At 51.0% G+C, this 27859-nt stretch overlaps 1 protein-coding gene across 7 annotated transcripts in view; it reads right to left on the bottom strand.

Annotated features, from left to right (window-relative positions):
* Positions 1–27859, bottom strand: part of DTNB (dystrobrevin beta) — a 169567-nt gene that overhangs the window by 141517 nt on the left and 191 nt on the right. For all 7 annotated transcript variants that reach the window (XM_066547681.1, XM_066547680.1, XM_066547679.1 and 4 more), the window contains exons 2-6: positions 27330–27409; positions 12405–12472; positions 10332–10412; positions 6025–6238; positions 1816–1901 (exon numbers count right to left, since the gene is read on the bottom strand). In XM_066547681.1, coding sequence (XP_066403778.1) covers positions 1816–1901; positions 6025–6238; positions 10332–10412; positions 12405–12471 — 448 coding nt within the window. In that variant the 5' untranslated portion in view covers position 12472; positions 27330–27409. The remainder of the gene's footprint in view (positions 1–1815; positions 1902–6024; positions 6239–10331; positions 10413–12404; positions 12473–27329; positions 27410–27859) is intronic.

Below are 27859 nucleotides of genomic sequence, written 5' to 3'. Positions count from 1 at the left end.
CTGGAAGGGGAAGGAGCAGCTGGAAGGGGAAGGAGCAGCTGGAAGGGGAAGGAACAGCTGAAATGGGGAAGGAGCAGCTGGAAGGAGAAGGAGAAGATGGAAGGAGGAAGGAGCAGCTGAAATGGGGAAGGAGGAGCTGGAAGGGGAAGGAGCAGCTGGAAGGAGGAAGGAGCAGCTGGAAGGGGGAAGGAGATGGAAGGAGAAGGAGCAGCAGGAAGGGGAAGGAGAAGGAGAAGCTGTTTGCAGTTCCCCATCTTGCTCAGGGTATTCCAGAACTCTCCCACCACCACTTTTCTCTCCAGCTGGAGGAATCCTGCTCGGTGTGCTCATCCAGCAGGGTTTGGGGTTTGGGTTCTGGGTCAGTTCCATCACCCCAGAGCTGCTGGATACACGTGGGAACCTGCTCAGAGAGGAAAGGAACTGAGCCCAGGGGTCAGCAGGGCCCAGGGACAGGGCTGGGAGCAGCCTGGGACACTGGGAGGTGTCCCCAGGAACCCTGGGGCTCCTGTCCTGGAGGGGAAGGGGCACCTGGAAGAGAAGGAGCAGCTGGAAGGGGAAGGAGCAGCTGGAAGGGGAAGGAGAAGCTGGAAGGGGAAGGAGAAGCTGGAAGGGGAAGGAGCAGCTGGAAGGGAGAAGGAGAAGCTGGAAGGGGAAGGAGAAGATGGAAGGGGAAGGAGAAGCTGGAAGGGGAAGGAGAAGATGGAAGGGGAAGGAGAAGCTGGAAGGGGAAGGAGAAGATGGAAGGGGAAGGAGAAGCTGGAAGGGGAAGGAGAAGATGGAAGGGGAAGGAGAAGATGGAAGGAGGAAGGAGCAGCAGGAAGGGGAAGGAGAAGATGGAAGGGGAAGGAGAAGCTGGAAGGGGAAGGAGAAGATGGAAGGGGAAGGAGAAGCTGGAAGGGGAAGGAGAAGATGGAAGGAGGAAGGAGAAGCTGGAAGGGGAAGGAGCAGCAGGAAGGGGAAGGAGCAGCAGGAAGGGGAAGGAGAAGCTGGAAGGGGAAGGAGAAGGAGAAGGAGAAGGAGAAGGAGAAGGAGAAGGAGAAGGAGAAGGAGAAGGAGAAGGAGAAGGAGAAGGAGAAGGAGAAGGAGAAGGAGAAGGAGAAGGAGAAGGAGAAGGAGAAGGAGAAGGAGAAGGAGAAGGAGAAGGAGCAGCTCTTTGCACTTCCCCATCCTGCTCAGAACTCTCCCAGCACCACTTTCCCCTGCAGCTGGAGGAATCCTGCCCTGTCCAGGGATCTGACTGAGCCCAGGGGACAGCAGGGCCCAGGGACAGGGCTGGGAGCAGCCTGGGACACTGGGAGGTGTCCCCAGGTCCCTTCCAAGCCAAACCACCCTGGGATTCTACCTCAGCAGCTGGGATTACAGAGTGAGGAGGTGCAGAGAGCCTCAGGAGATTCACAGGAGCCTCCAACAGCCTCAAAGCAGGGAAATGGTGACAACTGGGACATCCCCATTGAAAATCAGCCCTCAAGTTCTCCATTTAAAGAAGTGCTCAAGAGCTTAAGTTGAAGGAATGGGCTTGGGAAGGCTCCTCAGTCCTGGGCTTGGGATAACCAGGAGCTGGAACATGGAACAAACATCCCTGGAGGTGTCCCTGGATGTGGCACCCAGCGCTCTGGGGACAATGTGGGGACTGGGCACAGCTTGGACTGCGTGGGCTGGGAGGGACTGTCCACCTTAATGGCTCTGGAATTCTGCACAGCTCCAGCTCAGTGTAAAGATGACAAAATCAGCAAAATAAAACCCTCCAGGACGGAATAGAGCAAACCCAGGGAAGCACAGAGTCCATAAAGGGTGGGATTCCTCAGGAGTACTCACATCTGAGCTTGTCCAGGATCTTCCCCCCACACATGGTGGCCAGCATGGCTTTCACTGAGAACACTGTCAGCTTCCCATGGCCCTCACTGCAGGGAAAGGCACCTGTGAGAACTGCACAGGGATGGAACAGCAGCACCCAGAGCCCCAGAAACCATGGGAACAACAGTAACAACCACCACAGAAACCATGGGAATAACAACAGCCACCCCAGAGCCCCAGAAACCATGGGAACAACAATAACAACCACCACAGAAACCATGGGAATAACAACAGCCACCCCAGAGCCCCAGAAACCATGGGAATAACAATAACAACCACCACAGAAACCATGGGAATAACAACAGCCACCTCCCCAGAGCCCCAGAAATGATGGGAATAACAACAACAGCCACCCCAGAATCACAGAAATCATGGGAACAATAACAACCCAGAGCCCCAGAAACCATGGGAATAACAATAACAACCACCCCAGAGCCCCAGAAACCATGGGAATAACAACAACAGCCACCCCAGAGCCCCAGAAACCATGGGAATAACAACAACAGCCACCCCAGAGCCCCAGAAACCATGGGAATAACAACAACAAATACTCAGAGCCCCAGAAATCATGGGAACAACAACAACCCCAGAATCACAGAAATCATGGGAACAAAAATAATCACCCCAGAGCCCCAGAAATGATGGGAATAACAACAACAACAGGCACCACCCCAGAGCCCCAGAAATCATGGGAACACAATCACAGTGCCCCAGAAATCATGGGAACAACAAACACCACCTCAGAGCCCCAGAAATCATGGGAATAACAACAGCCACCACCTCCAGCAACTCCCAGCATTTCAAATAACTGTAACTAAACGTGCTGGAGAGGGAATTTGGACTGGCATGGAAAATACAGAGATGGGGAAAGCACAGGATGAGTGTGGGGAGAGCTGGAAAAGCAGAAATCCCCTGACGGGAGTCCCTGAGAGAGCTGAGAGGGGCTTTGGGCAAGGGCTTGGAGGAGCAGGACCCAGAATGGTTGGGTTGGAAGGGACCTCAGAGCTCATCCAGGGGCACCCCAGGGAAGCCTTGGCTGCCCCTGGATCCCTGGCAGTGCCCAAGGCCAGGCTGGACACTGGCACACCCTGGCACACTGGGAGGTGTCCCTGCCATGGCAGGGGTGGCACTGGGGGGCTCTGAGCTCCCTTCCCGCCCAAACCACTCCAGGATTCTGGGACTGGACCTGCCAAGGGGAATGTTAAAGGTTCTGATGGTGCCAGCAGCACCCTCTGTGAGCACGCTGTGACTGAGCATTGCAGCAGGGATGGGCATTTTTATACAGCCCGGCCTGCCGTGCTGCTGAGCGCCTGGAGAGGGAGCCTGAGCGCTGCTCTGCTTCATCCCTGCTCTGCTCGGCTCCATCCCTGCTCTGCTCCATCCCTGCTCTGCTCCATCCCTGCTCTGCTCCATCCCTGCTCTGCTCTGCTCCATCCCTGCTCTGCTCGGCTCCATCCCTGCTCTGCTCCATCCCTGCTCTGCTCCATCCCTGCTCTGCTCCATCCCTGCTCTGCTCTGCTCCATCCCTGCTCTGCTCCATCCCTGCTCTGCTCTGCTCCATCCCTGCTCTGCTCCATCCCTGCTCTGCTCCATCCCTGCTCTGCTCTGCTCCATCCCTGCTCTGCTCCATCCCTGCTCTGCTCTGCTCCATCCCTGCTCTGCTCCATCCCTGCTCTGCTCCATCCCTGCTCTGCTCTGCTCCATCCCTGCTCTGCTCCATCCCTGCTCCGCTCTGCTCCATCCCTGCTCTGCTCTGCTCCATCCCTGCTCTGCTCTGCTCCATCCCTGCTCCGCTCTGCTCCATCCCTGCTCTGCTCTGCTCCATCCCTGCTCTGCTCCATCCCTGCTCTGCTCCATCCCTGCTCTGCTCCATCCCTGCTCTGCTCCATCCCTGCTCTGCTCTGCTCCATCCCTGCTCTGCTCTGCTCCATCCCCGCTCTGCTCCATCCCTGCTCTGCTCTGCTCCATCCCTGCTCTGCCCGAGCCCAGCCCAGGCACAGCGAGGCACAGAGCAGCTCCTGCCATGGGCTGGCACCCAGCTGCTGTCCCTGTCCCACACTGGGATCCAGCTGCTGTCCCTGTCCCACACTGGGATCCAGCTGTTGCTCCTGTCCCACACTGGGATCCAGCTGCTGTCCCTGTCCCACACTGGGATCCAGCTGCTGCTCCTGTCCCACACTGGGATCCAGCTGCTGTCCCTGTCCCACACTGGGATCCAGCTGTTGCTGCTGTCCCACACTGGGATCCAGCTGCTGTCCCACACTGGGATCCAGCTGTTACTGGGGGTCCAGACAAGGCAGAGCTCTCAGGGCCGGGGGAAAGAGGGGAACAAAGCCCACCTCTAACCAAAGCCTCCATCTTCTGAGGCAGCTCCTCCAAACGTGGCTGTTCCTGGGTTGAAATCCTGTATTTTTCAGTGTGAGCTGTCTGACAGTAACCAAACCCTCAGCCAAGCCTTACAACTTGCCCTAACTAACTTCAAAGCAGGCCTGGACAGAAACTCTGCTGGCACAGGAGCTGCTCTGAGCTTTGTGCTGGTTTTGGTTTATTTTATTCCCTGCCCAGTGAGGGAATAGAATAGAACAGAATAATAAATAAAATAAAATAAAATAAAATAAAATAAAATAAAATAAAATAAAATAAAATAAAATAAAATAAAATAAAATAAAATAAAATAAAATAAAATAAAATAAAATAAAATAAAATAAAATAAAATAAAATAAAATGCTCAAGCCTGGACTCTCTGAGGGACACACCCAGCTTCTCTTTGGTGGCAATAAGAAATTGTCCCATCAGGAGAGGATCAAAGTCTGGACATCACAAACAGAACAAGTGTTTGGCACCCTCAGTGCTGGGCACTGCCCTGGCTAAATCCCTCTGTGGGGCAGCAGCAGAAGCCAAATCCCACTGAAATAAATAAAATAAAAAGCTGATTTGGAGAAAGGCAAGACCAAAAGCAAGGAATGCCAAGCACAGCAAAGGAGCTGCAGCTGCTGCTCAGGATGAGCAGAGCAAACCCTGCAGGGAGAGGCTGGGAGAGAAACACAGAACTGGGCACGAGGAGATGCCTGGACAGAACCCTGAGCCAGAAAGGAGAATCAGCTTTATGCAAAGTGACAAACTGAGCTTCAAAAGGGTCTTTGTGAGCAAGATTCAACAAAACACATTCACTTTCCAAGCACTGCTGAGCCCCCAGGAGGCACCAGCAGAGCCTGAGCCCAGAGCTGAGCCCAGCTCAGCCCAGAGCTCCCAGCAGAGCCTGAGCCCAGCCCAGCCCAGAGCTCCCAGCAGAGCCTGAGCCCAGCCCAGCCCAGAGCTCCCAGCAGAGCCTGAGCCCAGCCCAGAGCTCCCAGCAGAGCCTGAGCCCAGCCCAGAGCTCCCAGCAGAGCCTGAGCCCAGCCCAGCCCAGCCCAGCCCAGCCCAGCCCAGAGCTCCCAGCAGAGCCTGAGCCCAGCCCAGAGCTCCCAGCAGAGCCTGAGCCCAGCCCAGCCCAGAGCTCCCAGCAGAGCCTGAGCCCAGAGCTGAGCCCAGCCCAGCCCAGAGCTCCCAGCAGAGCCTGAGCCCAGCCCAGAGCTCCCAGCAGAGCCTGAGCCCAGCCCAGCCCAGCCCAGAGCTCCCAGCAGAGCTGAGCCCAGCTCAGCCCAGCTCAGCTCAGCCCAGAGCTCCCAGCAGAGCCTGAGCCCAGCCCAGCCCAGCCCAGAGCTCCCAGCAGTGCCTGAGCCCAGCCTAACTCAGCCCAGAGCTCCCAGCAGAGCCTGAGCCCAGCCTAACTCAGCCCAGAGCTCCCAGCAGAGCCTGAGCCCAGCCTAACTCAGCCCAGAGCTCCCAGCAGAGCCTGAGCCCAGCCCAGCCCAGAGCTCCCAGCAGTGCCCATCTCCCCACAGAGGGCAGCCCTGGCACACTCCTGCTGCTCAGGCAGCCCTGGCACTGCCCAGGCAGGGTTGGCACTGCCCAGGCAGGCAGGGCTGGCACCCAGGGGCACACTGACCTGTCCTAGGCTGCCAGGATGAAGTTGAGCAGCAGGCTGATGCCCTGGGCACACTGGCACTGCCCAGGCTGGCAGCCAGGGGCACACTGACCTGTCCTAGGCTGCCAGGATGAAGTTGAGCAGCAGGCTGATGCCCTGGGCACACTGGCACTGCCCAGGCTGGCAGCCAGGGGCACACTGACCTGTCATAGGCTGCCAGGATGAAGTTGAGCAGCAGGCTGATGCTCTGCTCCACGCTGATCTGGTGGCTGGAGGGCAGCCGTTTGTTCAGCTGGTAGTAGATGGAGGAGATGATGGTCTCCAGGCGGGACACGTTGAGCTCCGTGCTGTGCTCCAGGGTGTTAAGGCCGTTATCTCTGAAGGCTTCAATCATGTTCCAGATATCAACAAGGTGAACTGGAAAACAAAGGGGAAACAGAATCACTGAATAATGAGGTTGGGAGAGACCTCTAAGATCATCCAGTCCAAGCCATGCCCTAACACCTCAGCTATAGCACCCAGTGCCATGTCCAGTCTTTTTTAAACACACCCAGAGATGGTGATTCCACCACCTCACTGGGCAGAGCATTCCAGGGCTTTATTGTTCTTGTGGTGAAAAATGTCTTCCTAATATCCAACCTGTACTGTAAGAGCCGAAATGAGACTGCAGGCAGCTCTCCAAAATGCAGTTTATTGCATCCAGGATGTCCCAGCAGTCCAGGGCTGTGGGTGACAGAGCTGTGCCCACAGCTGTCAGCTCCAGCTGCAGGCAGGCCTAGAGACCCTTTGGTTTTGGTTACACTGCATTCTAGACTTTCCTTTTGGTTACAAATGCATTCTATACTTTCCTTTTGATTACAAATGCATTCTATACTTTCCTTTTGGTTACAAATGCATTCTATACTTTCCTTTTGGTTACAAATGCATTCTACACTTTCCTTTTGGTTACAATGCATTCTATACTTTCCTTTTGGTTACACTGCATTCTATACTTTCCTTTTGGTTACAAATGCATTCTATATTTTTCTTTTGGTTACATTGCATTCTACACTTTCCTTTTGGTTACACTGCATTCTACACTTTTCTTTTGGTTACACTGCATTCTAGACTTTTCTTTTGGTTACAAATGCATTCTACACTTTTCTTTTGGTTACAAATGCATTCTATACCTTTCTTTTGGTTACAATGCATTCTATACTTTCCTTTTGGTTACACTGCATTCTACACTTTTCTTTTGGTTACATTGCATTCTATACTTTACTTTCCTGAGCATCTTCATACAGTAGAACCAATCTGCACCTTAACTATTATCTATAGCCTATCATTACTGCTATAATTACCATATTCATGTTACTATTCTCCAATCACTCCAAGTTAGCACATTGCAGTTTAAGCCAGAAGTTGTTTCTCAGTTTTCTTGCAGTGGAAAATTCTTTTTTCTACTTGCAACCTCTGCTGCCTTGTTTGCCTGTGCTCTCTTTCTGCTTGGTAAAAGCATCTTCTTGTCTGGGGTGGGTTTATCCTTTGCTCTAAGCCATAAAAACCCTTCTAACTCACACACCCTTTGCCTCCTTGGTTATCCAGTCAGACTGGCTCAGCAATTCTTTTCTTCTGTATCAAAACTTGCTTCCATCTCTGTTCCTTCTTCAGACTCTACATTCACAAATCTTTCTGCCAAGCACCCACATCTGTGAGACTTTCTTGTCAAACTTTCATCCCTCCCAGCACCATCCCTTCCCTGCTGTAGCTTGAGGCTGTGCCCTCTGGTTCTGTCAGGGACCAACCCCACCTGGCTGCAGGCTCCCTTCAGGGAGCTGTGGAGAGCAATAGGGGCACCTCTGAGTCTCCTTTTCTCCAGGCTGAGCATCCCCAGCCCCTTCAAACGTTCCTCAGTGCTCTGGGTTTGTGCTCCCAGCCCCTCACCGGCCTCGCTGCCCCCTCTGGAGGTGCTCAAGCATCTCAACAATTCCTTTCTGCCCTGCAGGGCCACTGAGGGCCCTGCCTGGGAGCAGTGCTGGCAGGAACAGCACAAAGTGAGAGACTCTGAGCTCAGCAAGGGACACAGCAGGGCCCAGGGCTGGCTTCTACTGCTCCCTTCAACACCTGGGGGCTGTGGGGGACGAGGTGAGAGATGGAAATGGACTCCAAGTTCTTAGAAGGCTGATATGATATTAGATCATATTATAATGTCATAATATATTATGTCATATTATATTATGTCATATTATATTATATTATATTATGTTATATTATATTATGTTATATGATGCTATATTATGTCATGTTATATTATATTATGTCATATTATATTATATTATGTTATATATTATGTTATATGATGTTATATTATATTATATTATATTATGTCATATTACATTATATTATATTATATTATGTCATATTATATTATGTTATATTATATCCTATTACATTATATCCTATTACATTATATCATATCATATTATATCATATCATATTATATCATATTATATTATATCCTATTATATCCTATCCTATCATAAAATTATATACTAAAACTATACTAAAGAGAGAGAAAGGCTACATCAAAAAGCTGGAAAGGAATGAATAATAAAAACTCCTGACTGACCAGAGTCCCAACATGGCTGGACTGGGATTGGTCATTAATTAAAACCAATTCCCATGGAACCAATCAAAGCTGCACCTGTTGGTGAGCAACCTCCAGACCACATTCCAGGCACTCAGATAATTATTGCTTGCATTTCTTTTCTGAGGCTTCTCAGGAGAAGAATCCTGACGAGGGGATTTTTCAGAAAATACATCTGGGAATATCTGGGTGTGTCAGAAACAGCAGAGCCCTGCCCCTGAGCCTGCAGTGCTTCAGCCACCAGCCCCAGCTCCTCCCGGGCAGGGTGGGCAGGCCCTGGCACAGGGTGCCCAGCCTGGATCCCTGGCAGTGCCCAAGGCCAGGCTGGACACTGGCACACCCTGGCACAGGGGGAGGTGTCCCTGCCATGGCAGGGCTGGCACTGGGTGGGATTTAAGGTCCCTCCCCAAACCCAAACCACTCTGGGATCTGATAAAGCTCTAAATCCAGTACAAAGTGTTTGCAGTGATTTTGAACACCCTCATGCTGACTTGTAGGAGGAACTTGATGTTCCAGTTAAACTCTGACAGTTTCCAGTTGATCCAGTTCCCAAACCCAGAGCATAATGTTTTATAACCACAGGTCTGGGCTCCTAAGCTCTGCCCCAAATTTCCCTGCTGCATCCAAGGGGTGTTAACAACGTGCAGAAACCTCTTCCAAACCACAGTGAGCGATCTGCAGAACCACATGAAGCAATGTTCTGAAATGTTCCCAGGCCTTTGAGGTTTGCAGGAGAGTGGAGGAACATGCAAGGATCAGCAGGCACCCAGAGCAGGGACACAGTGACATTTCACAATGATCTGCAGTCAGTGGGAGCTTCTGCCCTCCTCACACTGACCCAACTTTGTATTTCTCACAGCAAACCCCCTTCCCAAGGACCAGGCTATGCCACCCCTGCGACCAGAGAGAGCTGCAGGGCCCCATGCCCAGCCCAGGGGTGCCAAGGGGCTCCTGGGGGGCACCAGTGCCCTGGGCAGAGCTGTTGGCTGCCATTCCTTTGTGCCCTTTGCTGGAAAACAGAGTGTGAACCCTAAAGCTGTAACTACAGCCAGAACTAAGCCTGTGTGCAGGGCTGAGCCACCACCAGCACAGGGGCAGCACAGGGACACACCATAGCTCAGGGACACGGCAGGGACACGGGTCCTGCTGGCCTCCTCCTCCATCTCCCCAGCCCTGCTCCTCTTCCTCCTCAGCCCTTCTCCTGGCCTTCTCCTCCTCCTCCTCAGCCCTTCTGCTGGCTTCCTCCTCTTCTTCAGTCCTCCTACTGGCCTCTTCCTCCTCAGCCTTCCTGCTGCCTCCTCCTCCTCCTCCTCAGTCCCCAGCAGTTCCTGTGCCCTGGGATTAGGGATCTCCTCCCACACGCTATCCTGCTCTGCTCTTTGCTGTGTCCAGCTCAGCAGGGGCAGGGCACAAAGTGCATCCTGCTCACCTGGGATTCACCTGGGATCCACCTGGGAGCTGTCCAAGGTCAGAGCTCACAGCAGAGAAGGGGAGAACCTGCAGTGCCCAGAGCTCTCCACGGTCACTGATGTCACACGTGTCCCCACAGGGACAGCTGCAGGCAGGCACTGTCCCTGTGCTCACTGGGGCTGCTCTGGGGTTCCCCATGAGGAAACAGCCCCTCACAGAGCTTGGGACCACCTACACCCAGCTCTGAGGGCAATGAACACCACAGCTCCCTTGGACTTGACGTTTCTGAACACTAAGGAATAAACATGAAGATATCCCAGAGCATCGGGCAAGGCTCGCTGCCTGTTTAATTCCACACTCAATTCTGTATTAGATCCCTGTTAAACACAGCTGCTCAGTGCTCCCCTGCCCTCCAGGGGTGCAGAGATGCAGCAGCCATGCAGCAGGGGGCAGGATGAGGCAGGCAGCACTCACGGTTGCACCTCTTCTGCACGAAGCGCAGCTTGCAGGCGGTTCTGTACGTGGAGAGCCGGATCACGTCAAAGTTCTGGGCTCCTGCAACAAAGCAGAGCTGTGAGGCTGGGATTCCTTTGATCACTCCCTGAGCCTGCTGCTGTGGGGCTGTGCTTCCTTCTGAACACCCTCTGAGCCTGCTGCTGTGGGGCTGTGCTTCCCTCTGAGCTCCCTGTGCTGCTGTGGGGCTGTGCTTCCTTCTGAACACCCTCTGAACCTGCTGCTGTGGGGCTGTGATTCCTTCTGATCACTCCGTGAGCCTGCTGCTGTGGGGCTGTGCTTCCTTCTGAACACCCTCTGAACCTGCTGCTGTGGGGCTGTGCTTCCCCCTGAGCTCCCTGTGCTGCTGTGGGGCTGTGCTTCCCTCTGATCACTCCCTGTGCTGCTGTGGGGCTGTGCTTCCCTCTGATCACTCCCTGTGCTGCTGTGAGGCTGTGCTTCCCTCTGAGCTCCCTCTGAACCTGCTGCTGTGGGGCTGTGCTTCCCTCTGAACCTGCTGCTGTGGGGCTGTGCTTCCCTCTGAGCTCCCTGTGCTGCTGTGAGGCTGTGCTTCCCTCTGAACACCCTGTGCTGCTGTGGGGCTGTGCTTCCCTCTGAACACCCTGTGCTGCTGTGGGGCTGTGCTTCCCTCTGAGCTCCCTGTGCTGCTGTGAGGCTGTGCTTCCCTCTGAGCTCCCTGTGCTGCTGTGGGGCTGTGCTTCCCTCTGAGCTCCCTGTGCTGCTGTGAGGCTGTGCTTCCCTCTGAGCTCCCTGTGCTGCTGTGAGGCTGTGCTTCCCTCTGAGCACCCTCTGAACCTGCTGCTGTGGGGCTGTGCTTCCTTCTGAACACCCTCTGAACCTGCTGCTGTGGGGCTGTGCTTCCCTCTGAACCTGCTGCTGTGGGGCTGTGCTTCCCTCTGATCACTCCCTGAACCTGCTGCTGTTTCCCTCTGCACCTGCAAAAGGCTCCAGAGTCTCCTCCACCCCCCCAGGTGGCACACAGGGGGGTTCTGCCCCTGTGCCCAGGTGAGAGCCCACCTGCAGAGCTGCCCCAGCCCTGGGCAGCAGCACAGGGACCTGGAGCTGCTGGAGAGAGCCCAGAGGAGGCCCCAAGGTGATCAGGGGGATGGAGCAGCTCTGCTGTAGGAAAGGCTGGGAGAATTGGGATTGCTCAGCCTGGAGAAGGGAAAGCTCTGGGCTGACCCAACTGCAGCCTTGCAGCACCTGGAGGAGCTGGCAGGAAGGATGGAGAGGGACTGGGGACAAGGCCTGCAGGGACAGGAGCCAGGGAATGATCCCAGTGCCAGAGGGCAGGGCTGGATGGGAAATTGGGAATGGGGAATTGTGCCCTGGCACAGGGTGCCCAGCCTGGATCCCTGGCAGTGCCCAAGGCCAGGCTGGACACTGGCACACCCTGGCACAGGGGGAGGTGTCCCTGCCATGGCAGGGTGGGATGGGTGGGATTTAAGGCCCTTTCCCACCCAGCACTCCATGATTCCCTAGCAATGCTACTCTGGAAACAATCCAGTACAAACAGGTAGTTTGAAGTCAGAGCTCCCTCAGTGTGTAACTGGAATTAAGACATGCTGGCCCAGTCCAGGAATTCCCTTCAGCCCTGACTCCTGCAGGACAGCAGGATAATGTGATGCCATGCAAACACCAGCTCTTAACTCTTCTTTTCCAGAGGACAAACCTGCACAAATCAGCCCCCAAACCATGGCTTGAGTCACACCAGCATTGCAGAGCCATTTTTTAATCTCTTTTTAAGGCCAAAGCTGCTCTGTCTGCTGTCACTATTCGTTGCAATAGTTCTCCACAAACCTCAGGCACTGGCACAGAGGAGAGAGGTGAACATTCCATGAGGAAGGAGCTCCCCAGCAGCCAGGGGTAAATGACCTTCCCTTGGGCATTCTCCTCCTGAGCAGCCCCCAGGAGCAGCTGGGTGGGTTTCCCTGCATGGGGCTTGGGGCAGGATGGGGCTGACGTGCTGCAGCTGGCCCAGGGAAGCTCCCAGTGAAGAATCAAGGACATCGTGTCTGCAGATTTCCTACTTACTCATTTCCATGAACAGCTGCCTCTTCTCTGCCATGGTCCTCCTCCTCTTCCCACTCTCCTCAATCATTCTGGAGACAGAAACGGCAAACACTGTTTGTGTTAGAGTTCTGTTACAAGAGCAGCAGGATTCTGTCCCTCAGTCTGATTCTGCTTGGGACTGGGGATTCCAGGACAGACAGACACCTCTCATCCTTATCCCAGTCCACACACACACCCCAGGCTTGGTAACACCTTCCAAGGCAGGGCACAGCACAGGAAACATGAATTCAACACTTGAGTTGCTTCAGTTTGAAAATCCCAGAGCTGCATTGATACATGCAGAAATATCCCATCAAGAATTCCTCTGTGTTCTGAGCCAAAAAAGGGGAAATGCAGCAGTTGGAGGCTTTGGGGGTCAGCAGAAGAAGCTCAGCCCATTCCCTTCCCCGGCTGACAGAGGTGAGTGACCCCTCTTCCCTGCAGGATCACAGAATCCTTCAGCTTGGAAAAGGATTTGTGGGGATGTTTGCTTTGGGGGAATGCTGGCTTTAAACAAAAAAATGTTAAAATTCATTTAACTTTGAGCCCTGACAGCTGAGGTCACTTGGGATTTATCGGGGAAGTAGAGAACTTCAAATGAATTAAGTTGCAAATAAAAACAGTTTGACAGAGGCTCTTTCCCAGGAAAACAGAGTGACAGAGTGACAGGAGCAGGGAGCAGCTTGTACCCCAAGGTAAGGGGGCACAGGGACAATGCAGCAGCTCTCAGGGCTTATTTCACTACACAGCCCTAAAAGATGCCAAATTTCAGTCCACTGCAGCAAAAAAAAGGAAAGTTAATTCTGCATCAGTGGAAGATTTAATTTATAATTCAACCAATTATTACATTATTTTTTGGTCACCAAATACACCAACCTAAAAACCATTAAGTATAAGTTTTATGTGTCTAACCCTAAAAAAAACCAGACAAAAATCCCAAACAACTCCCCTACAGTTCCATGCAGACTACAGGGGGCAGCTGGCTCAGCCCAGGCTGCAGCAGCCTCAGGTGGCACCAGGAGCAGCACCAAGTCCTGCCCTGGCACTGGCACAGCGCCCTGAGAGCAGCCCCTGGGCACAGCTGGGCACAGCCCCAGGTCCTGCTGGAACCCCACAGCTCAGAACCCTCCTCAGCCTTTTTCCTTCCCAGGAAGGAAAACAAGTTCATGGGCTCTGACCTGAAAATACACTGTATTTCCATGGTTTAAAACCCACAGACACAAGCAATGTGCTGCTGTGCCTTTATTGGATTTGTTTTTTACAGGAAAAGGCCTCAGTGGATTTTTTTATGACTTGTGGAAGTTGGGGGATTTGGGCACACGAGTTCCCAATCCCATCTCATTCTCCACCAAGCAGCTGCCAGTGCCATGATTTCCACCTCTTGGCCCAGAGATTCCTCATTCCTGGAGTCCTGGAATGGGCTGGGTGGGAAAGGACCTCAGAGCCCACCCAGTGCCACCCCTGCCATGGCAGGGACACTTTTCACTGTGCCAGGGGCTTCCAGCCCTGCTCAGCCTGGCACAGAGGGCACCTGCCCATGCCAGGGTGGGAGCTCCAGAGGTCACTGCCAGTGCCAGGACACAGCACCCAACAGTGCCACACACAGTTCCTGCATGAAGGGGACAGAGTGACAGACACAGTTCCACTCCAGGGGAGCTGAGTGCCACCTCTGTGCCCTCTGCAAGGAAAAGGAGGGACTGAGAGCCCTGAAATGGGACCTGAATGAGGGAACCGCTCTCTCCATGACCCCAGAACCCTTCAGCAGGAAAATCCCTTCAGCCCATCCAGTCCCAGCTGTGCCCAATGCCCACCTTGTCCCCAGCCCAGGGCACTCAGTGCCACATCCAGGTGACACCTGCAGGGATGGGCACCCCAAACCTCCCTGGGCAGCCCCTGCCAAGGCCTGAGCCCCCTTTCCATGCAGAAATTCCTGCTGGTGTCCACCCTGAGCCTGCCCTGGCCCAGCCTGAGGCCATTTCCCCTTGTCCTGTCCCTGTTCCCTGGGAGCAGAGCCCGACCCCCCCTGGCTGTGCCCTCCTGGCAGGGACTTGTGCAGAGCCACAAGGGCCCCCTGAGCCTCCTTTGCTCCAGGCTGAGCCCCTGCCCAGCTCCCTCAGCCCCTGCTGGGGCTCCATTCCCTGCCCAGCTCCCTCAGCCCCTCCTGGGGCTCCATTCCCTGCCCAGCTCCCTCAGCCCCTGCTGGGGCTCCATTCCCTGCCCAGCTCCCTCAGCCCCTGCTGGGGCTCCATTCCCTGCCCAGCTCCCTCAGCCCCTGCTGGGGCTCCATTCCCTGCCCAGCTCCCTCAGCCCCTGCTGGGGCTCCATTCCCTGCCCAGCTCCCTCAGCCCCTGCTGGGGCTCCATTCCCTGCCCAGCTCCCTCAGCCCCTCCTGGGGCTCCATTCCCTGCCCTGGAGCTGCTCACCAGACCCACCCAAGGCTGTTTGCACTCAGGGCCTGACCCTGCTGCTTCTGAGAGGGGGAACAGCCTCAGGGAGGCTCTGTGTGGGCAGGGCACACCTTCTGAGCAGAGTGGGGAGAGATCCCAGCAATGGAAACACAGAATTGTTCAGGTTGGAAAAGCCCTCAGAGCCCAACCATCCCCAGCACTGCCCCTGTCCCCAAGTGCCACAGCCACAGGGTTTTTAAACCCTCCAGGGATGGGGAGTCAGCCCTGCCAGGGCCGGACAGCCTTTTCCAGGTGGGAATTGTCCCAATGTCCACCCTGAGGCCATTTGCCCTTGTCCTGTCCCTGGGAGCAGAGCCCCAGTCCCACGTTACTGCCAGTGCTGGCAGTGAGGTTCTGTGAGGACAATGGACAAACCTGTTTGTAATCCCTGAACCATCAGACACAGGAGGATCCCTGGGCGATGAGGCTGGGAGGAAGGAAGATGGGGAGCCTTTCTCAAGCTCAAAACAGGAATGAACCAAACCCACAAGAACTGCAACTATGTTTGGGATGCAAATGACAGTGCTCAGCTCCCAAAACAGGGAAGGGAAACAGCAGCTTGGCCTGAGCTGGTTTGGTTTGTTAGGCTGGGCTCTTTGAAGGGGGTGGGGAGGCTGGATTTGGGGTTTGGTTGGGATTTTTTGCGTGGGTTTTGTTTCTTTGTTTGTTTGCTGGTTTCTTGCTCTTTAAAAAATTGCAGCAAAATCCATGAGCAAAGTGCCAGGAAACACAACATGGGCTGGAATGATGTGGCAGCCAGGAATTGCTGAGGTGGCTGCTCCCATTGGGCATGGGGAGGGGAAACCAGTCCAGTACAGAATCCCAGGATGGGCTGGGGTGGAGGGACCTCAGAGCCCCCCAGTGCCACCCCTGCCATGGCAGGGACAAGAAACCAGTTCTTTGGAAATCCTTATTGAAAAGATACATTCAACTAAGAGCAGAAAATGATGCAGTACCTTAGAAAACTGCAGCTGAGTGTATCTGATGTGAACTTCCCAAATTTCATCATTTCCCTTCATCCTTTCACCTTCTCCCCCTTCCCACAGGTACAACACTTGCATGGCCTCAGGAGCACCCTCTGACAGAGTTAACAGCAAAGCCAATTTGTAAATCCCACACCAATTGCTGTGGGAAATTCTACACTCAGCCACCATCTAAAATAACTGTATAAAAAAAAATTATATATATAAATAAAATTATATATATATAATATATATTATAAAATATATATTACATAATATATATATATTATATAATATATATAATATTATACATATATATTATATATATTATATGTATAATATATAAAATTATATATGTGTAATTGTTTTACTTATATATATAATATATATATAAAATATATATATAAAAATATAATAAAAATAAATATATGTATATAAATAAAAATTTTTATATTTTTATATATATACATATATATATATAATTCTATAAACTCCCATTTTTCTTGCCCCCCCTTGTTTTTTCCTGTCCCAAAGCAGGGAGAGAAGAGGGAGAGCCCCTGCTCTGTGCCAGGGCTGTCGCTGTCAGAGCTCTGTACCAGGACAGGAGGTGAGATTGGCACCCCCCTGGCTGTGCCCCCTGGCTGTGCCCCCTGGCTGTGCCCCCTGGCTGTGCCCCCCTGGCTGTGCCCCCCTGGCTGTGCCCTGCAGGTGCCCCCAGGTTCAGGCCAATACTACAGGACCTTGCTTAGCAGGTTTCGCTCTTCTTGGAGCTCATCAGCTGTAGGTAACGGCCCAAGGACAGCTCCAGAGGCAGCTCTGTGCTCAGGACATCACCCCTGAGCCAGACATGGGCTTCTTGTCACACAGTCACAATCACCCGATCACACATAATGAATGGCACAGTCAGAATCACTGAGGCACACACCATCAGGGAATCACACACCATCACAGAATCACACACCATCAGAGAAACACTGAGTCACACACCATCAGGGAATCACACACCATCAGAGAATCACACACCATCAGGGAATCACTGAGTCACACACTATCACACAGTCACAATCACTCAATCACACATAATGAATGGCACAGTCAGAATCACTGAGTCACACACAATCACAGAATCACTGAATCACACACTATCACAGAATCACTGAATCACACACTATCACAGAATCACTGAGTCACACACTATCACAGAATCACACACCATCACAGAATCACTGAGTCACACACTATCACAGAATCACTGAGTCACACACCATCAGGGAATCACTGAGTCACACACTATCACACAGTCACAATCACCCAATCACACATAATGAATGGCACAGTCAGAATCACTGAGTCACACACCATCACAGAATCACACACAATTATAGACTCACTGAATCACACACTATCACACAATCAGAATCACTGAATAACACACAATCAGAATCACACAATCACACTGAATCTCAGAATCAGAATCACACACAAGCACAGAATCAGAATCACAGTCACACACAGTCACTATCAGAATCACAGAATCAGAATCAGTCACACACAATCACACAATCAGAATCACTGCATCACACAATCACACACAATCAGAATCACAGAATCAGAATCACACAGAATCACACACAAGCACAGAATCAGAATCACAGTCACACACAATCACTGAATCACTCACAATCAAAGAACTACATACAATCATAGAATCACTGAATCACACAGATTCTCAGAATCAGAATCACACAATCAGAATCACTGAATCACACACAATCACAAAATCAGAATCACAGTCACACACAGTCACACAATCAGAACCACAGAATCAGAATCACTGAATCCCACACAATCACAAAATCAGAATCACAGGATCACACAATCAGAATCACAGAATCACACACAATCAGAATCACAGAGTTACACACAGTCACACAATCAGAATCACACAATCAGAATCACTGAATCCCACACAATCACAAAATCAGAATCACAGTCACACACAGTCACACAATCAGAACCACAGAATCAGAATCACTGAATCCCACACAATCACAAAATCAGAATCACAGTCACACACAGTCACACAATCAGAACCACAGAATCAGAATCACTGAATCCCACACAATCACAAAATCAGAATCACAGGATCACACAATCAGAATCACAGAATCACACACAATCAGAATCACAGTCACACAGTCACACAATCAGAATCACACACAATCAAAGAACCACATACAATCATAGAATCACTGAATCACACAGATTCTCAGAATCAGAATCACACACAACCACAAAATCACAATCACAGAATCAGAATCACTGAATCCCACACAATCACACAATCAGAATCACAGAATCACACAATCAGGATCACTGAATCCCACACAATCACAAAATCAGAATCACAGAATCACACACAATCATGAAATCAGAATCACACACAATCAGGATCACAGAATCACACAATCAGAATCACTGAACCACACACAATCACAGAATCACAGAATCACTCACAATCACAGAATCAGAATCAGACTTTCAGAATCACTCACAATCAGAACCACAGAATCACACACAATCACAGAACCACTCACAGTCACACACAATCAGAGAATCAGAATCAGACTTTCAGAATCACACACAATCAGAATCACAGAATCACTCACAATCAGAATCAGACTTTCAGAATCACACACAATCACAGAATCCCACACAATCACAGAATTCACACAATCACACAATCCCCAGGCTGGAAGAGACCTCCAAGACCATCGAGTCCAACCCATCCCCAACACCTCAACTCAGCCCTGGCCCCCAGTGCCACATCCAGGCTTTGTTAAACACACCCAGGCATGGGGACTCCACCACCTCCCCATGCCAGTATTTTATCACCCATTCCAGAACATTCCAGAACTTTCTCACCCTTTCTGTACAGAACTTTTCCCTAATATCCAGGCTCAATCTCCCTTGGTGCAGCTCAGGGCTGTGTGCTGTGGTTCTGTCAGTTCCTGGAGAAGGAGCCCAGCCCCAGCTGAGCCCAGGCCCCTGTCAGGTGGTTATCGTTTGTTTTTGTGGTTGTTTTGTCTCAAGTTGATTTGGTTTCACTCTGTACTTCCACCTCTAAGGAACGTTCCAAAGGAGATTCTGACCTTTAGGGTTTGAGAACCATTTGCAGACATTGATTTGCACTGAGCTGCAGCCTTACTGGCCAAAGTGGGAAGAGAGAAACAAAAGTTCATTTACCAATTATTAAATCTGACTTGGTTCACATTCCTGGCCTGTCATTAGCAGAAATAATGTTTGATGTCACTGATTAAACTGCAGTTGCTGCATGAAGATAAACTTGTGCCCATATCTGTTTATGGTCAGAAATAACTTGGAATTAAAATAAATCCAAAATGCAGTCTGGGGCAGGGGCTGATCTGTGCCTGACACAGGGAAGGAGGCTCAGTGACTTTCTGCCATTTTTCTGATCAGAAGGAACAACTATTCCTCCTGTTTCAAGGAAAAACCTTCCTCCCTTGTCAGTTCATTCACTCTTAAAAATGTAACTTCAATAAATAACATAACTGGGATGAAAATATTGAATAAAATTGAGGGCATACCTGTGCTGGCAGAAAAACTTACTGGTGTCCATCTGCTTTGGCACTTCCTTGCTTTGGGCTTCTGAGCTCACCTGGCTTCAACTGACATTTGATAGGAAGCATCTCAAATAATTTCTGAACTCTCATAAATGTTCTGTTAAAGTATATAATTAAACTTACTTATGATATAAAGGTGCTTATATTTGTTCATCTCAGACTTCAATAAAAATATGACGTTTTTTTCCTTTTCTTTCCTAGTTTGAACAGGGACCCCACAATGACTGATTTAATCCCCTCCTCTCCCTCTGTCTCTCCAAAGCATCTGATGCCTTTACTCATTTCTTTCTTCTCCTGGTTGATATTCCCAATCCCTTTCCTCAGCAAACATAATTAATCAGGAATACTCCTTTGCTCCCCTGTGGCATTTCCCAGGCAGAGGAGTGACCTGGAAGTGATGGCAGGGGGACACATCTGACCCCAGGAAAAGACAAACCTTCCATACTTATTCAAGGAGACTGGCACCATCTTTTAAAGCACATTTTACCCTCTTCTGACAATTCTTCTCATTTATCTGTAACATTTTAAACTCTGTTCCCATCTATTATATAGGATAAGTGACTGAAGCAAAAGGAACTGTGCATAAAAGTATGAAAAGTGCCCTAAAATGTTATTTCTGCATCTCCAGCACGTGCAGGAGCTTCTCTGGGAAGCACCAAACACCTCCCAGCAGCAGCTGCCCCAAAGCCCAAAGGTTTGGCTCTCTCACTGATGTTCTCACATGTGCTGCACTCAGGTGGTTGTGCAAGATCTCTACCAGCCCAAACTGACTCCAGCCTTGGAGGGTGGAAGGGAAAACCCCCTTGGCTGGGAGCCAGAGAGGGACTGGGACTCCCCAGGGGTTACAGCTCTGCACTGAAATTCTGAACAACTCAATGGCTCCTTTTGTTTTCCTCCATAAATCCAGTGGCTCCAAAGCTGCTCTGGAAGATCCTGCAAAAGCCTGCCCAAATAAAGCAGGGAGCTGCATTAAAAATGACCAGGCAAGCCAGCAGCTTAGAGAAAAATAACAGTAATGAAACCTAAAGCTTTCCCTCCTGCACGCCTTGCCATTCCTGCTGGAGCTCTGAGGCTCCTCCAAGGCACAGAAAGCCATCTGCTCTGCTCAGCAGGACACAGCATGTGGCAGCACAGCCCCACAGAGCCCTCGGTGCCCTCAGCTACTGGGGTGGAAATCTCTGAGGGGCAGGGACATCCTGGCTGCAAAAACCTGGGCAGGGAGGCACATCCAGCTGGGCACGGGCACCAGGGGGCTCAGGGCTGGCTCAGTCCTGCCCAACACCTTCAGGGCATGGAGGGCACCAGCCTGGCCCAGCTCAGGGACAGCCCCAGGGGGGGATGTGGATCTGCTGGGGACAGGGGGCTCTGAGAGGGACCAGGACAGCCTGGATCCATGGGCTGAGGGACAGCAAGGGTGAGGGACAACAGGGCCAAGAGCTGGGTCCTGCACTGGGGTCACATCAACCCCAGGGAACAGCCCTGGATGGGCAGGGAATGGAGCCCCAGCAGGGGCTGAGGGAGCTGGGCAGGGAATGGAGCCCCAGGAGGGGCTGAGGGAGCTGGGCAGGGAATGGAGCCCCAGCAGGGGCTGAGGGAGCTGGGCAGGGAATGGAGCCCCAGGAGGGGCTGAGGGAGCTGGGCAGGGAATGGAGCCCCAGCAGGGGCTGAGGGAGCTGGGCAGGGAATGGAGCCCCAGCAGGGGCTGAGGGAGCTGGGCAGGGAATGGAGCCCCAGCAGGGGCTGAGGGAGCTGGGCAGGGGCTCAGCCTGGAGCAAAGGAGGCTCAGGGGGCCCTTGTGGCTCTGCACAAGTCCCTGCCAGGAGGGCACAGCCAGGGGGGTCGGGCTCTGCTCCCAGGGAACAGGGACAGGACAAGGGGAAATGGCCTCAGGCTGGGCCAGGGCAGGCTCAGGGTGGACACCAGCAGGAATTTCTGCATGGAAAGGGGGCTCAGGCCTTGGCAGGGGCTGCCCAGGGAGGTTTGGAGGTGTCCAGGGAATTCCTGGATGTGGCACTGAGTGCTCTGGGCTGGGGACAAGGTGAGGATCAGGTCCAGGCTGGACTAAGAGGACTTTGGCAGCTGAAATCATTCTGTGATTCCAAGAAAACCCCCTGGTCTAAGCCCCAGGGTGAGCCCAACAACCCCACCAGGTCAGAAACTGCTACAGATTGGACTGGATTCAAGTTCAACAAAGATGGAGCTTTGAAGTCACAATATTTAATCAGAGGTTTCTCTTTGACAGCCTTCCAAAACTTTTAACACAGGTTCCCTCCAGACAAAACACAACAAACTCAGCTCCAGGAGAGCTCCAAAGCACCTGAGTTTCTGTGACTTCACATCTCAGCTGAGAGCCCAGACCAGAGAGAAGTGCCAGCCCTGAGGAACCTGCAGGTCAGGCTAAGAACGGTGAGGGTGGCACTGGGGTGCCAGCCCCGATGCCAAGGTGCCATTGGAAGGTCTCTGTGGCCATTTGCAGTGCCCAGGGAAGCCTGAGCCTGGGCCCAGGGCTCTGCAGGCTCTGCAGGCCAGCACTGAGAGGCTGAGCACAGATTATTCTGGCACAGGTTTGCTCTCCAGCACACTCAGTGCCAAACCAGAGCCAAAGCCTCGTCTTCCTTCACTGCCCCAAAGCCTGAGGAGTAGAAATGGCTTTTTCCAAGCTGCCTGTTGAAGTTCATGTCATGGCATTTACCATGAGCCTGCAAACAAGAGCAAATCCAGCAGCTGAAACTGTTTCCTTGAAATAAAGCAGTGCTCCTGTTGGGTAAGAGAAATGAAACACGACAGCAGGATTTCTGAGCAGGAGGAAGTTGGAAACAGTCGAATTAAGAGCTTACCCCTCCCTCTCAGGAAGGGAAGACTTTTGTGGAGGGGATTTCTGAGCACTCAGTGCTTCCATAGAACCTGGCAAAACCAGGTTTTGGAGAACCTCCCCTGTCCATCTGACCCACAGGCCCCAGCCCTGCCTGCAGAGCACAGGAGAGAGCTCTGCAGCTGCCTCTGAATGCAGCATTCATGATGAGGCAGGGTTCTGAGCTGCATTCCTGCCCTTTTGCCCACTAGCCCAGATTGGAGCTGGAGCAGGAGCAGGTCCCACACACCTGGCAGCTCAGGGCCCCCTGGCACACCTGAGGAGGAGGGAAATTCCAGGGAGGAACACCTGGAAACAGGAACTGCTTTCCCCCTCACAAGTGACTTCAGGATTAAACAGCCTGCCCAGCTTTAATGCATTAATTTCACCTCCTCCATTGACTCACAGTGTGAAATCTTCCTCACCAGCTTCACAGGTCTAAACCAAAGTAATTCCAGGTTTGTGAAGTGTTAGATATCACTGAAAGGCTACAGGAGCACAGAACCACTCATCTGCATTGAAAAGTCTCTCTGCCACTGCCCCAGGCAATGGGAGCTGAACACCTCCACGGGCCTGACAACTTTACCTTGGTCTGAGCTGCCAGACACTCACAGCGCCTGCCTCAAAGGCTGCCTGCACCCAAACTGCTCCTCCCTGCTCACAAAGGGCTTGCTTTCCACAAGGAGCCTGAAGTAAAAGCCCAACTGATGGCATTTGCCTTCTGTAAAACTAAGAGGTTTTTTAGCCCTTGGTTTTGTCACTTTCTGTTTTAATAAATAAATAAAATTTTAAAAATGTAAGTTAGGGCCTTAGCTCCCTCCCTGTTTACTTGATGCCAGGACAGCCCTTTACCTCTTAAATCCTAGAATCACTGAGGCTCTTGTTCACCCAAGACCACTGAGTCCAACCTTTGACCTAAATGAAGTTAAAAGTTGCACTGGCAAAGACTGAAAACACCTCACCTTGCAGTCAGTCAGTAGCTACTCAAGTTACTATGTTTTTAACACAGCACATCCTTCAGACATCCAGCTCTTTAAAAACTTAGTGATGAATTGGCACCTGCTGTTGTAATTCTATTTGTTTCCACCTGGCCAAATACAATGTGCTGTCTGCTGTGGAATTTCAAGATCTCCTGCTGTTTCTTCCAGATCTAGGCTGCCTAAAAATCTTCATTACATAAGTTTTTTTTAAATAAATCTGTATTATTTAAGCACAGCTGAGAAGTTAAGCTAGTTCAGTCCTTAAAGCCCACAGGACTGGGAAAGGCCCATGAAACTATTTAAATTTAGGCACAGTTCATCAACAGAAATCTGTTTGAACACTAAACCAGAGACAACAAAATAATGGTTTCTTCTCCCTGGCACCAAGGGGAAAACAATCAATGTAATAAAAATATGATGAATTCAAATCCTTATCACCTGATCTGAACCCCTCTTTAGGCTCTCTAAAGCTGCCCCAGAGCAGCCCGTGCAAGCAGGCTGAGTGTGGAGCTCAGTGAGGCTCAGGCACCAAGCCAGGCCCAAAGCCGGGCTTTAAACTTCCAGACGTGGTTCCTTCCCTCTTCAAAAACTGTCCCAGCTTCCACAACACACAGCTGAACACACCCACCCTGGTTTACAGGGCTGAGAACATCCACCTTGCTTTAAAGAACTCAGAGCATCCTCCTTGGTTTACAGGGCTCCTAATTCAGAACATCCACCTTGCTTTAAAGAGCTCCTAATGGAATACACCCACCTTTATTTAAAGGGCTCCTAACTCAGAACATCCACCTTGGTTTAAAGGCTGCACAACTCAGAACATCCAACTTGATTTAAAGGGCTCCTAACTGAACATATCCACCTCGGTTTAAAGGGCTGAGAAGATGCACTTTGGTTTAAAGGTCTCCTAACTCAGAACATCCACCTTGGTTTAAAGAGCTCCTAATTGAACACACCCACCTTTATTTAAAGGGCTCCTAACTCAGAACATCCACCTTGGTTTAAAGGCTGCACAGCTGAGAACATCCACCTTGCTTTAAAGGGCTGAGAACATCCACCTTGGTTTAAAGGGCTGAGAACATCCACCTTGCTTTAAAGAACTCAGAACATCCACCTTGCTTTAAAGGGCTGAGAACATCCACCTTGGTTTAAAGGGCTGAGAACATCCACCTTGGTTTAAAGAACTCAGAACATCCACCTTGCTTTAAAGGTCTCCTAATTCAGAACATGCACCTTGATTTAAAGAGCTCCTAATTGAATACACCCACCTTTATTTAAAGGGCTGCACAACTGAACACATCCACCCAACTGAGAACATCCACCTTGGTTTAAAGAGCTCCTAACTCAGAACATCCTCCTTGGTTTAAAGGACTGAGAACATCCACCTTGGTTTAAAGAACTCAGAACATCCACCTTGCTTTAAAGGTCTCCTAACTCAGAACATCCACCTTGATTTAAAGGGCTCCTAACTGAACACATCCACCTTAGTTTAAAGGGCTGAACAGCTGAGAATATCCACCTTGGTTTAAGGGGCTGAGAACATCCACCTTGGTTTAAAGGGCTCCTAATTGAATACACCCACCTTTATTTAAAGAGCTCCTAACTCAGAACATCCACCTTGGTTTAAAGGGCTGAGAACATCCACCTTGGTTTAAAGAGCTCCTAATTGAACACACCCACCTTTATTTAAAGAGCTCCTAACTCAGAACATCCACCTTGGTTTAAAGGCTGCACAACTCAGAACATCCACCTTGGTTTAAAGAGCTCCTAACTCAGAACATCCTCCTTGGTTTAAAGGACTGAGAACATCCACCTTGGTTTAAAGAGCTCCTAATTGAATACACCCACCTTTATTTAAAGGGCTCCTAACTCAGAACATCCACCTTGGTTTAAAGGGCTGCACAACTCAGAACACACACCTTGATTTAAAGGGCTCCTAACTCAGAACATCCACCTCGGTTTAAAGGGCTGCACAACTCAGAACATCCACCTTGGTTTAAAGGGCTGAGAATATCCACCTTGGTTTAAAGAACTTAGAACATCCACCTTGGTTTAAAGAGCTCCTAATTGAATACACCCACTTTGATTTAAAGGGCTGCACAACTGAACACATCCACCCAACTGAGAACATCCACCTTGGTTTAAAGGCTGCACAACTCAAAATATCCTCCTTGGTTTAAAGAACTCAAAACATCCACCTTGGTTTAAAGGGCTCCTAACTGAACACATCCACCTTAGTTTAAAGGGCTGAACAGCTGAGAATATCCACCTTGGTTTAAAGGGCTGAGAACATCCACCTTGGTTTAAAGAGCTCCTAATTGAATACACCCACCTTTATTTAAAGAGCTCCTAACTCAGAACATCCACCTTGGTTTAAAGGGCTGAGAACATCCACCTTGGTTTAAAGAGCTCCTAATTGAATACAACCACCTTTATTTAAAGAGCTCCTAACTCAGAACATCCACCTTGGTTTAAAGGCTGCACAACTCAGAACATCCATCTTGGTTTAAAGAGCTCCTAACTCAGAACATCCTCCTTGGTTTAAAGGCTGCACAACTCAGAACATCTTCCTTGGTTTAAAGAGCTCCTAAGTCAGAACATCCACCTTGGTTTAAAGGGCTCCTAACTCAGAACATCCTCCTTGGTTCAAAGGGCTCCTAACTGAACACATCCACCTTGGTTTAAAGAGCTCCTAACTCAAAACATCCTCCTTGGTTTAAAGGCTGCACAACTCAGAACATCCACCTTGGTTCAAAGGGCTCCTAACTGAACACATCCACCTTGGTTCAAAGGGCTCCTAACTGAACACATCCACCTTGGTTTAAAGGGCTCCTAACTCAGAACATCCTCCTTGGTTCAAAGGGCTCCTAACTGAACACATCCACCTTGGTTTAAAGAGCTCCTAACTCAAAACATCCTCCTTGGTTTAAAGGCTGCACAACTCAGAACATCCTCCTTGGTTCAAAGGGCTCCTAACTGAACACATCCTCCTTGGTTCAAAGGGCTCCTAACTGAACACATCCTCCTTGGTTTAAAGGGCTCCTAACTGAACACATCCTCCTTGGTTTAAAGGGCTGCCCACTGAGAACAGAACTGAGAACACCCCCCCAGGGCTGCCCAGGACTGGGAGTCCTCAGTCCCACATCACCTGTGCTGTGTGTGATGTAACTGAACTGCTGGAAAAGTGCTGCTTTTCTCTTGCTGCAAAAACCTTTTCCTTGCATTATGGCTCCTTTTTAAGCCCCCTCCACCACCCAGCACTCCCTAAAACATGCACTGCTCTTGGGTCCTGGGATAAACCAGAGGCCTGGCTGCATCAGCTGCACCTCAGCCAACAAAAAAAGCCATTTACTGTTCCAAAAACCCCCAGCCTGCTCCAAACCCAGGGAGCCTGGGACAATGCTGGCAGGGCTGCTGCATTCACCACCACAGGAACTGCAGTGAACAATGAGGGTGTCCCACAGAGCTCACAGGAGGTCCTGGATGTGTCCCCTTAAACACAGGATTCTGGAGGTGTCAGAGCCAGCTCTGGCAGCCCAGCCTGGGAGCTGCTCCCTTGGGACTGACTGGTTTGAGTGGGAAGGGACCTGAAAGCTCAGCCAGTGCCACCCCTGGATCCCTGGCAGTGCCCAAGGCCAGGCTGAGGCTTGGAGCATCCTGGGACAGTGGAAAGTGTCCCTGCCATGGCAGGAGAGTGGAATTCAATGCTGTTTTGTTTAAAGCTCTTTCCCACCCAAAGCATTCTGTAATTCTATGATTCACCTTCCCCAGACGAGGGATGCGTTGCACAACAAATATAATTCTGGAGGAATTTGAAACAGAGGACTCCATCTTTTTACATGATTCCATATTTCCACATGTCCAGCACATAACAGAACATGCAACAGTCACTGCTTCACGACACGAGTTTGTCATCAGTGAAAAATGTCAGTATCAGTATTGTGAGTGTCAAAAGCAGGCAACTGAACACACAAAACACAAGATTTTACTGTCAACACCACAGTCAGTCCCAACAGATCCCGTTACCTGAATCACACTGAGAAGTCTCTCAGGGCAACTTCCACTTTCCCGGGCTCACTTCCTTCTTCAGACATTAAAACCACGACCTAAGGAGAAGCAAATGACACCAAGTGACCCTTTTCTGCAAGAAAGCAGTGGTGTGCCATGGAAAAACTACACTGCCTCATTTCACAGCCCCAGCACGGTGCTGCTTCTGCCCTGGCTGCTGCTCCCGTTAACTGCAGATCAGGGGAGCCGGCACATCCCGGGTCTCCCGTTAATTACAAATCACTGCAGCCTGCACACCCGGATCCCCCGTTAACACCAAATCACTGCAGCCTGCACACCCGGATCCCCCGTTAACACCAAATCACTGCAGTCTGCACACCCGGATCCCCCGTTAACACCAAAGCAAGGGAGCCTGCACAGCCGGATCCCCGTTAACACCAAAGCAATGGAGCCTGCACATCGCGGGTCTCCCGTTAACGCCAAAGCAACGCAGCCTACACATTCCGGCTGCCTGCCAGCAGCTGTTCCGCGGCGGGGAGGAACACCGG

The sequence above is a fragment of the Molothrus aeneus genome, chromosome 3 (assembly GCF_037042795.1).
Source record: "Molothrus aeneus isolate 106 chromosome 3, BPBGC_Maene_1.0, whole genome shotgun sequence".
Lineage (NCBI taxonomy): Eukaryota > Metazoa > Chordata > Aves > Passeriformes > Icteridae > Molothrus > Molothrus aeneus.
The sequence above is the reverse complement of the archived record's forward strand: the minus strand, read 5'-3'. Positions and strand labels throughout refer to the sequence as shown.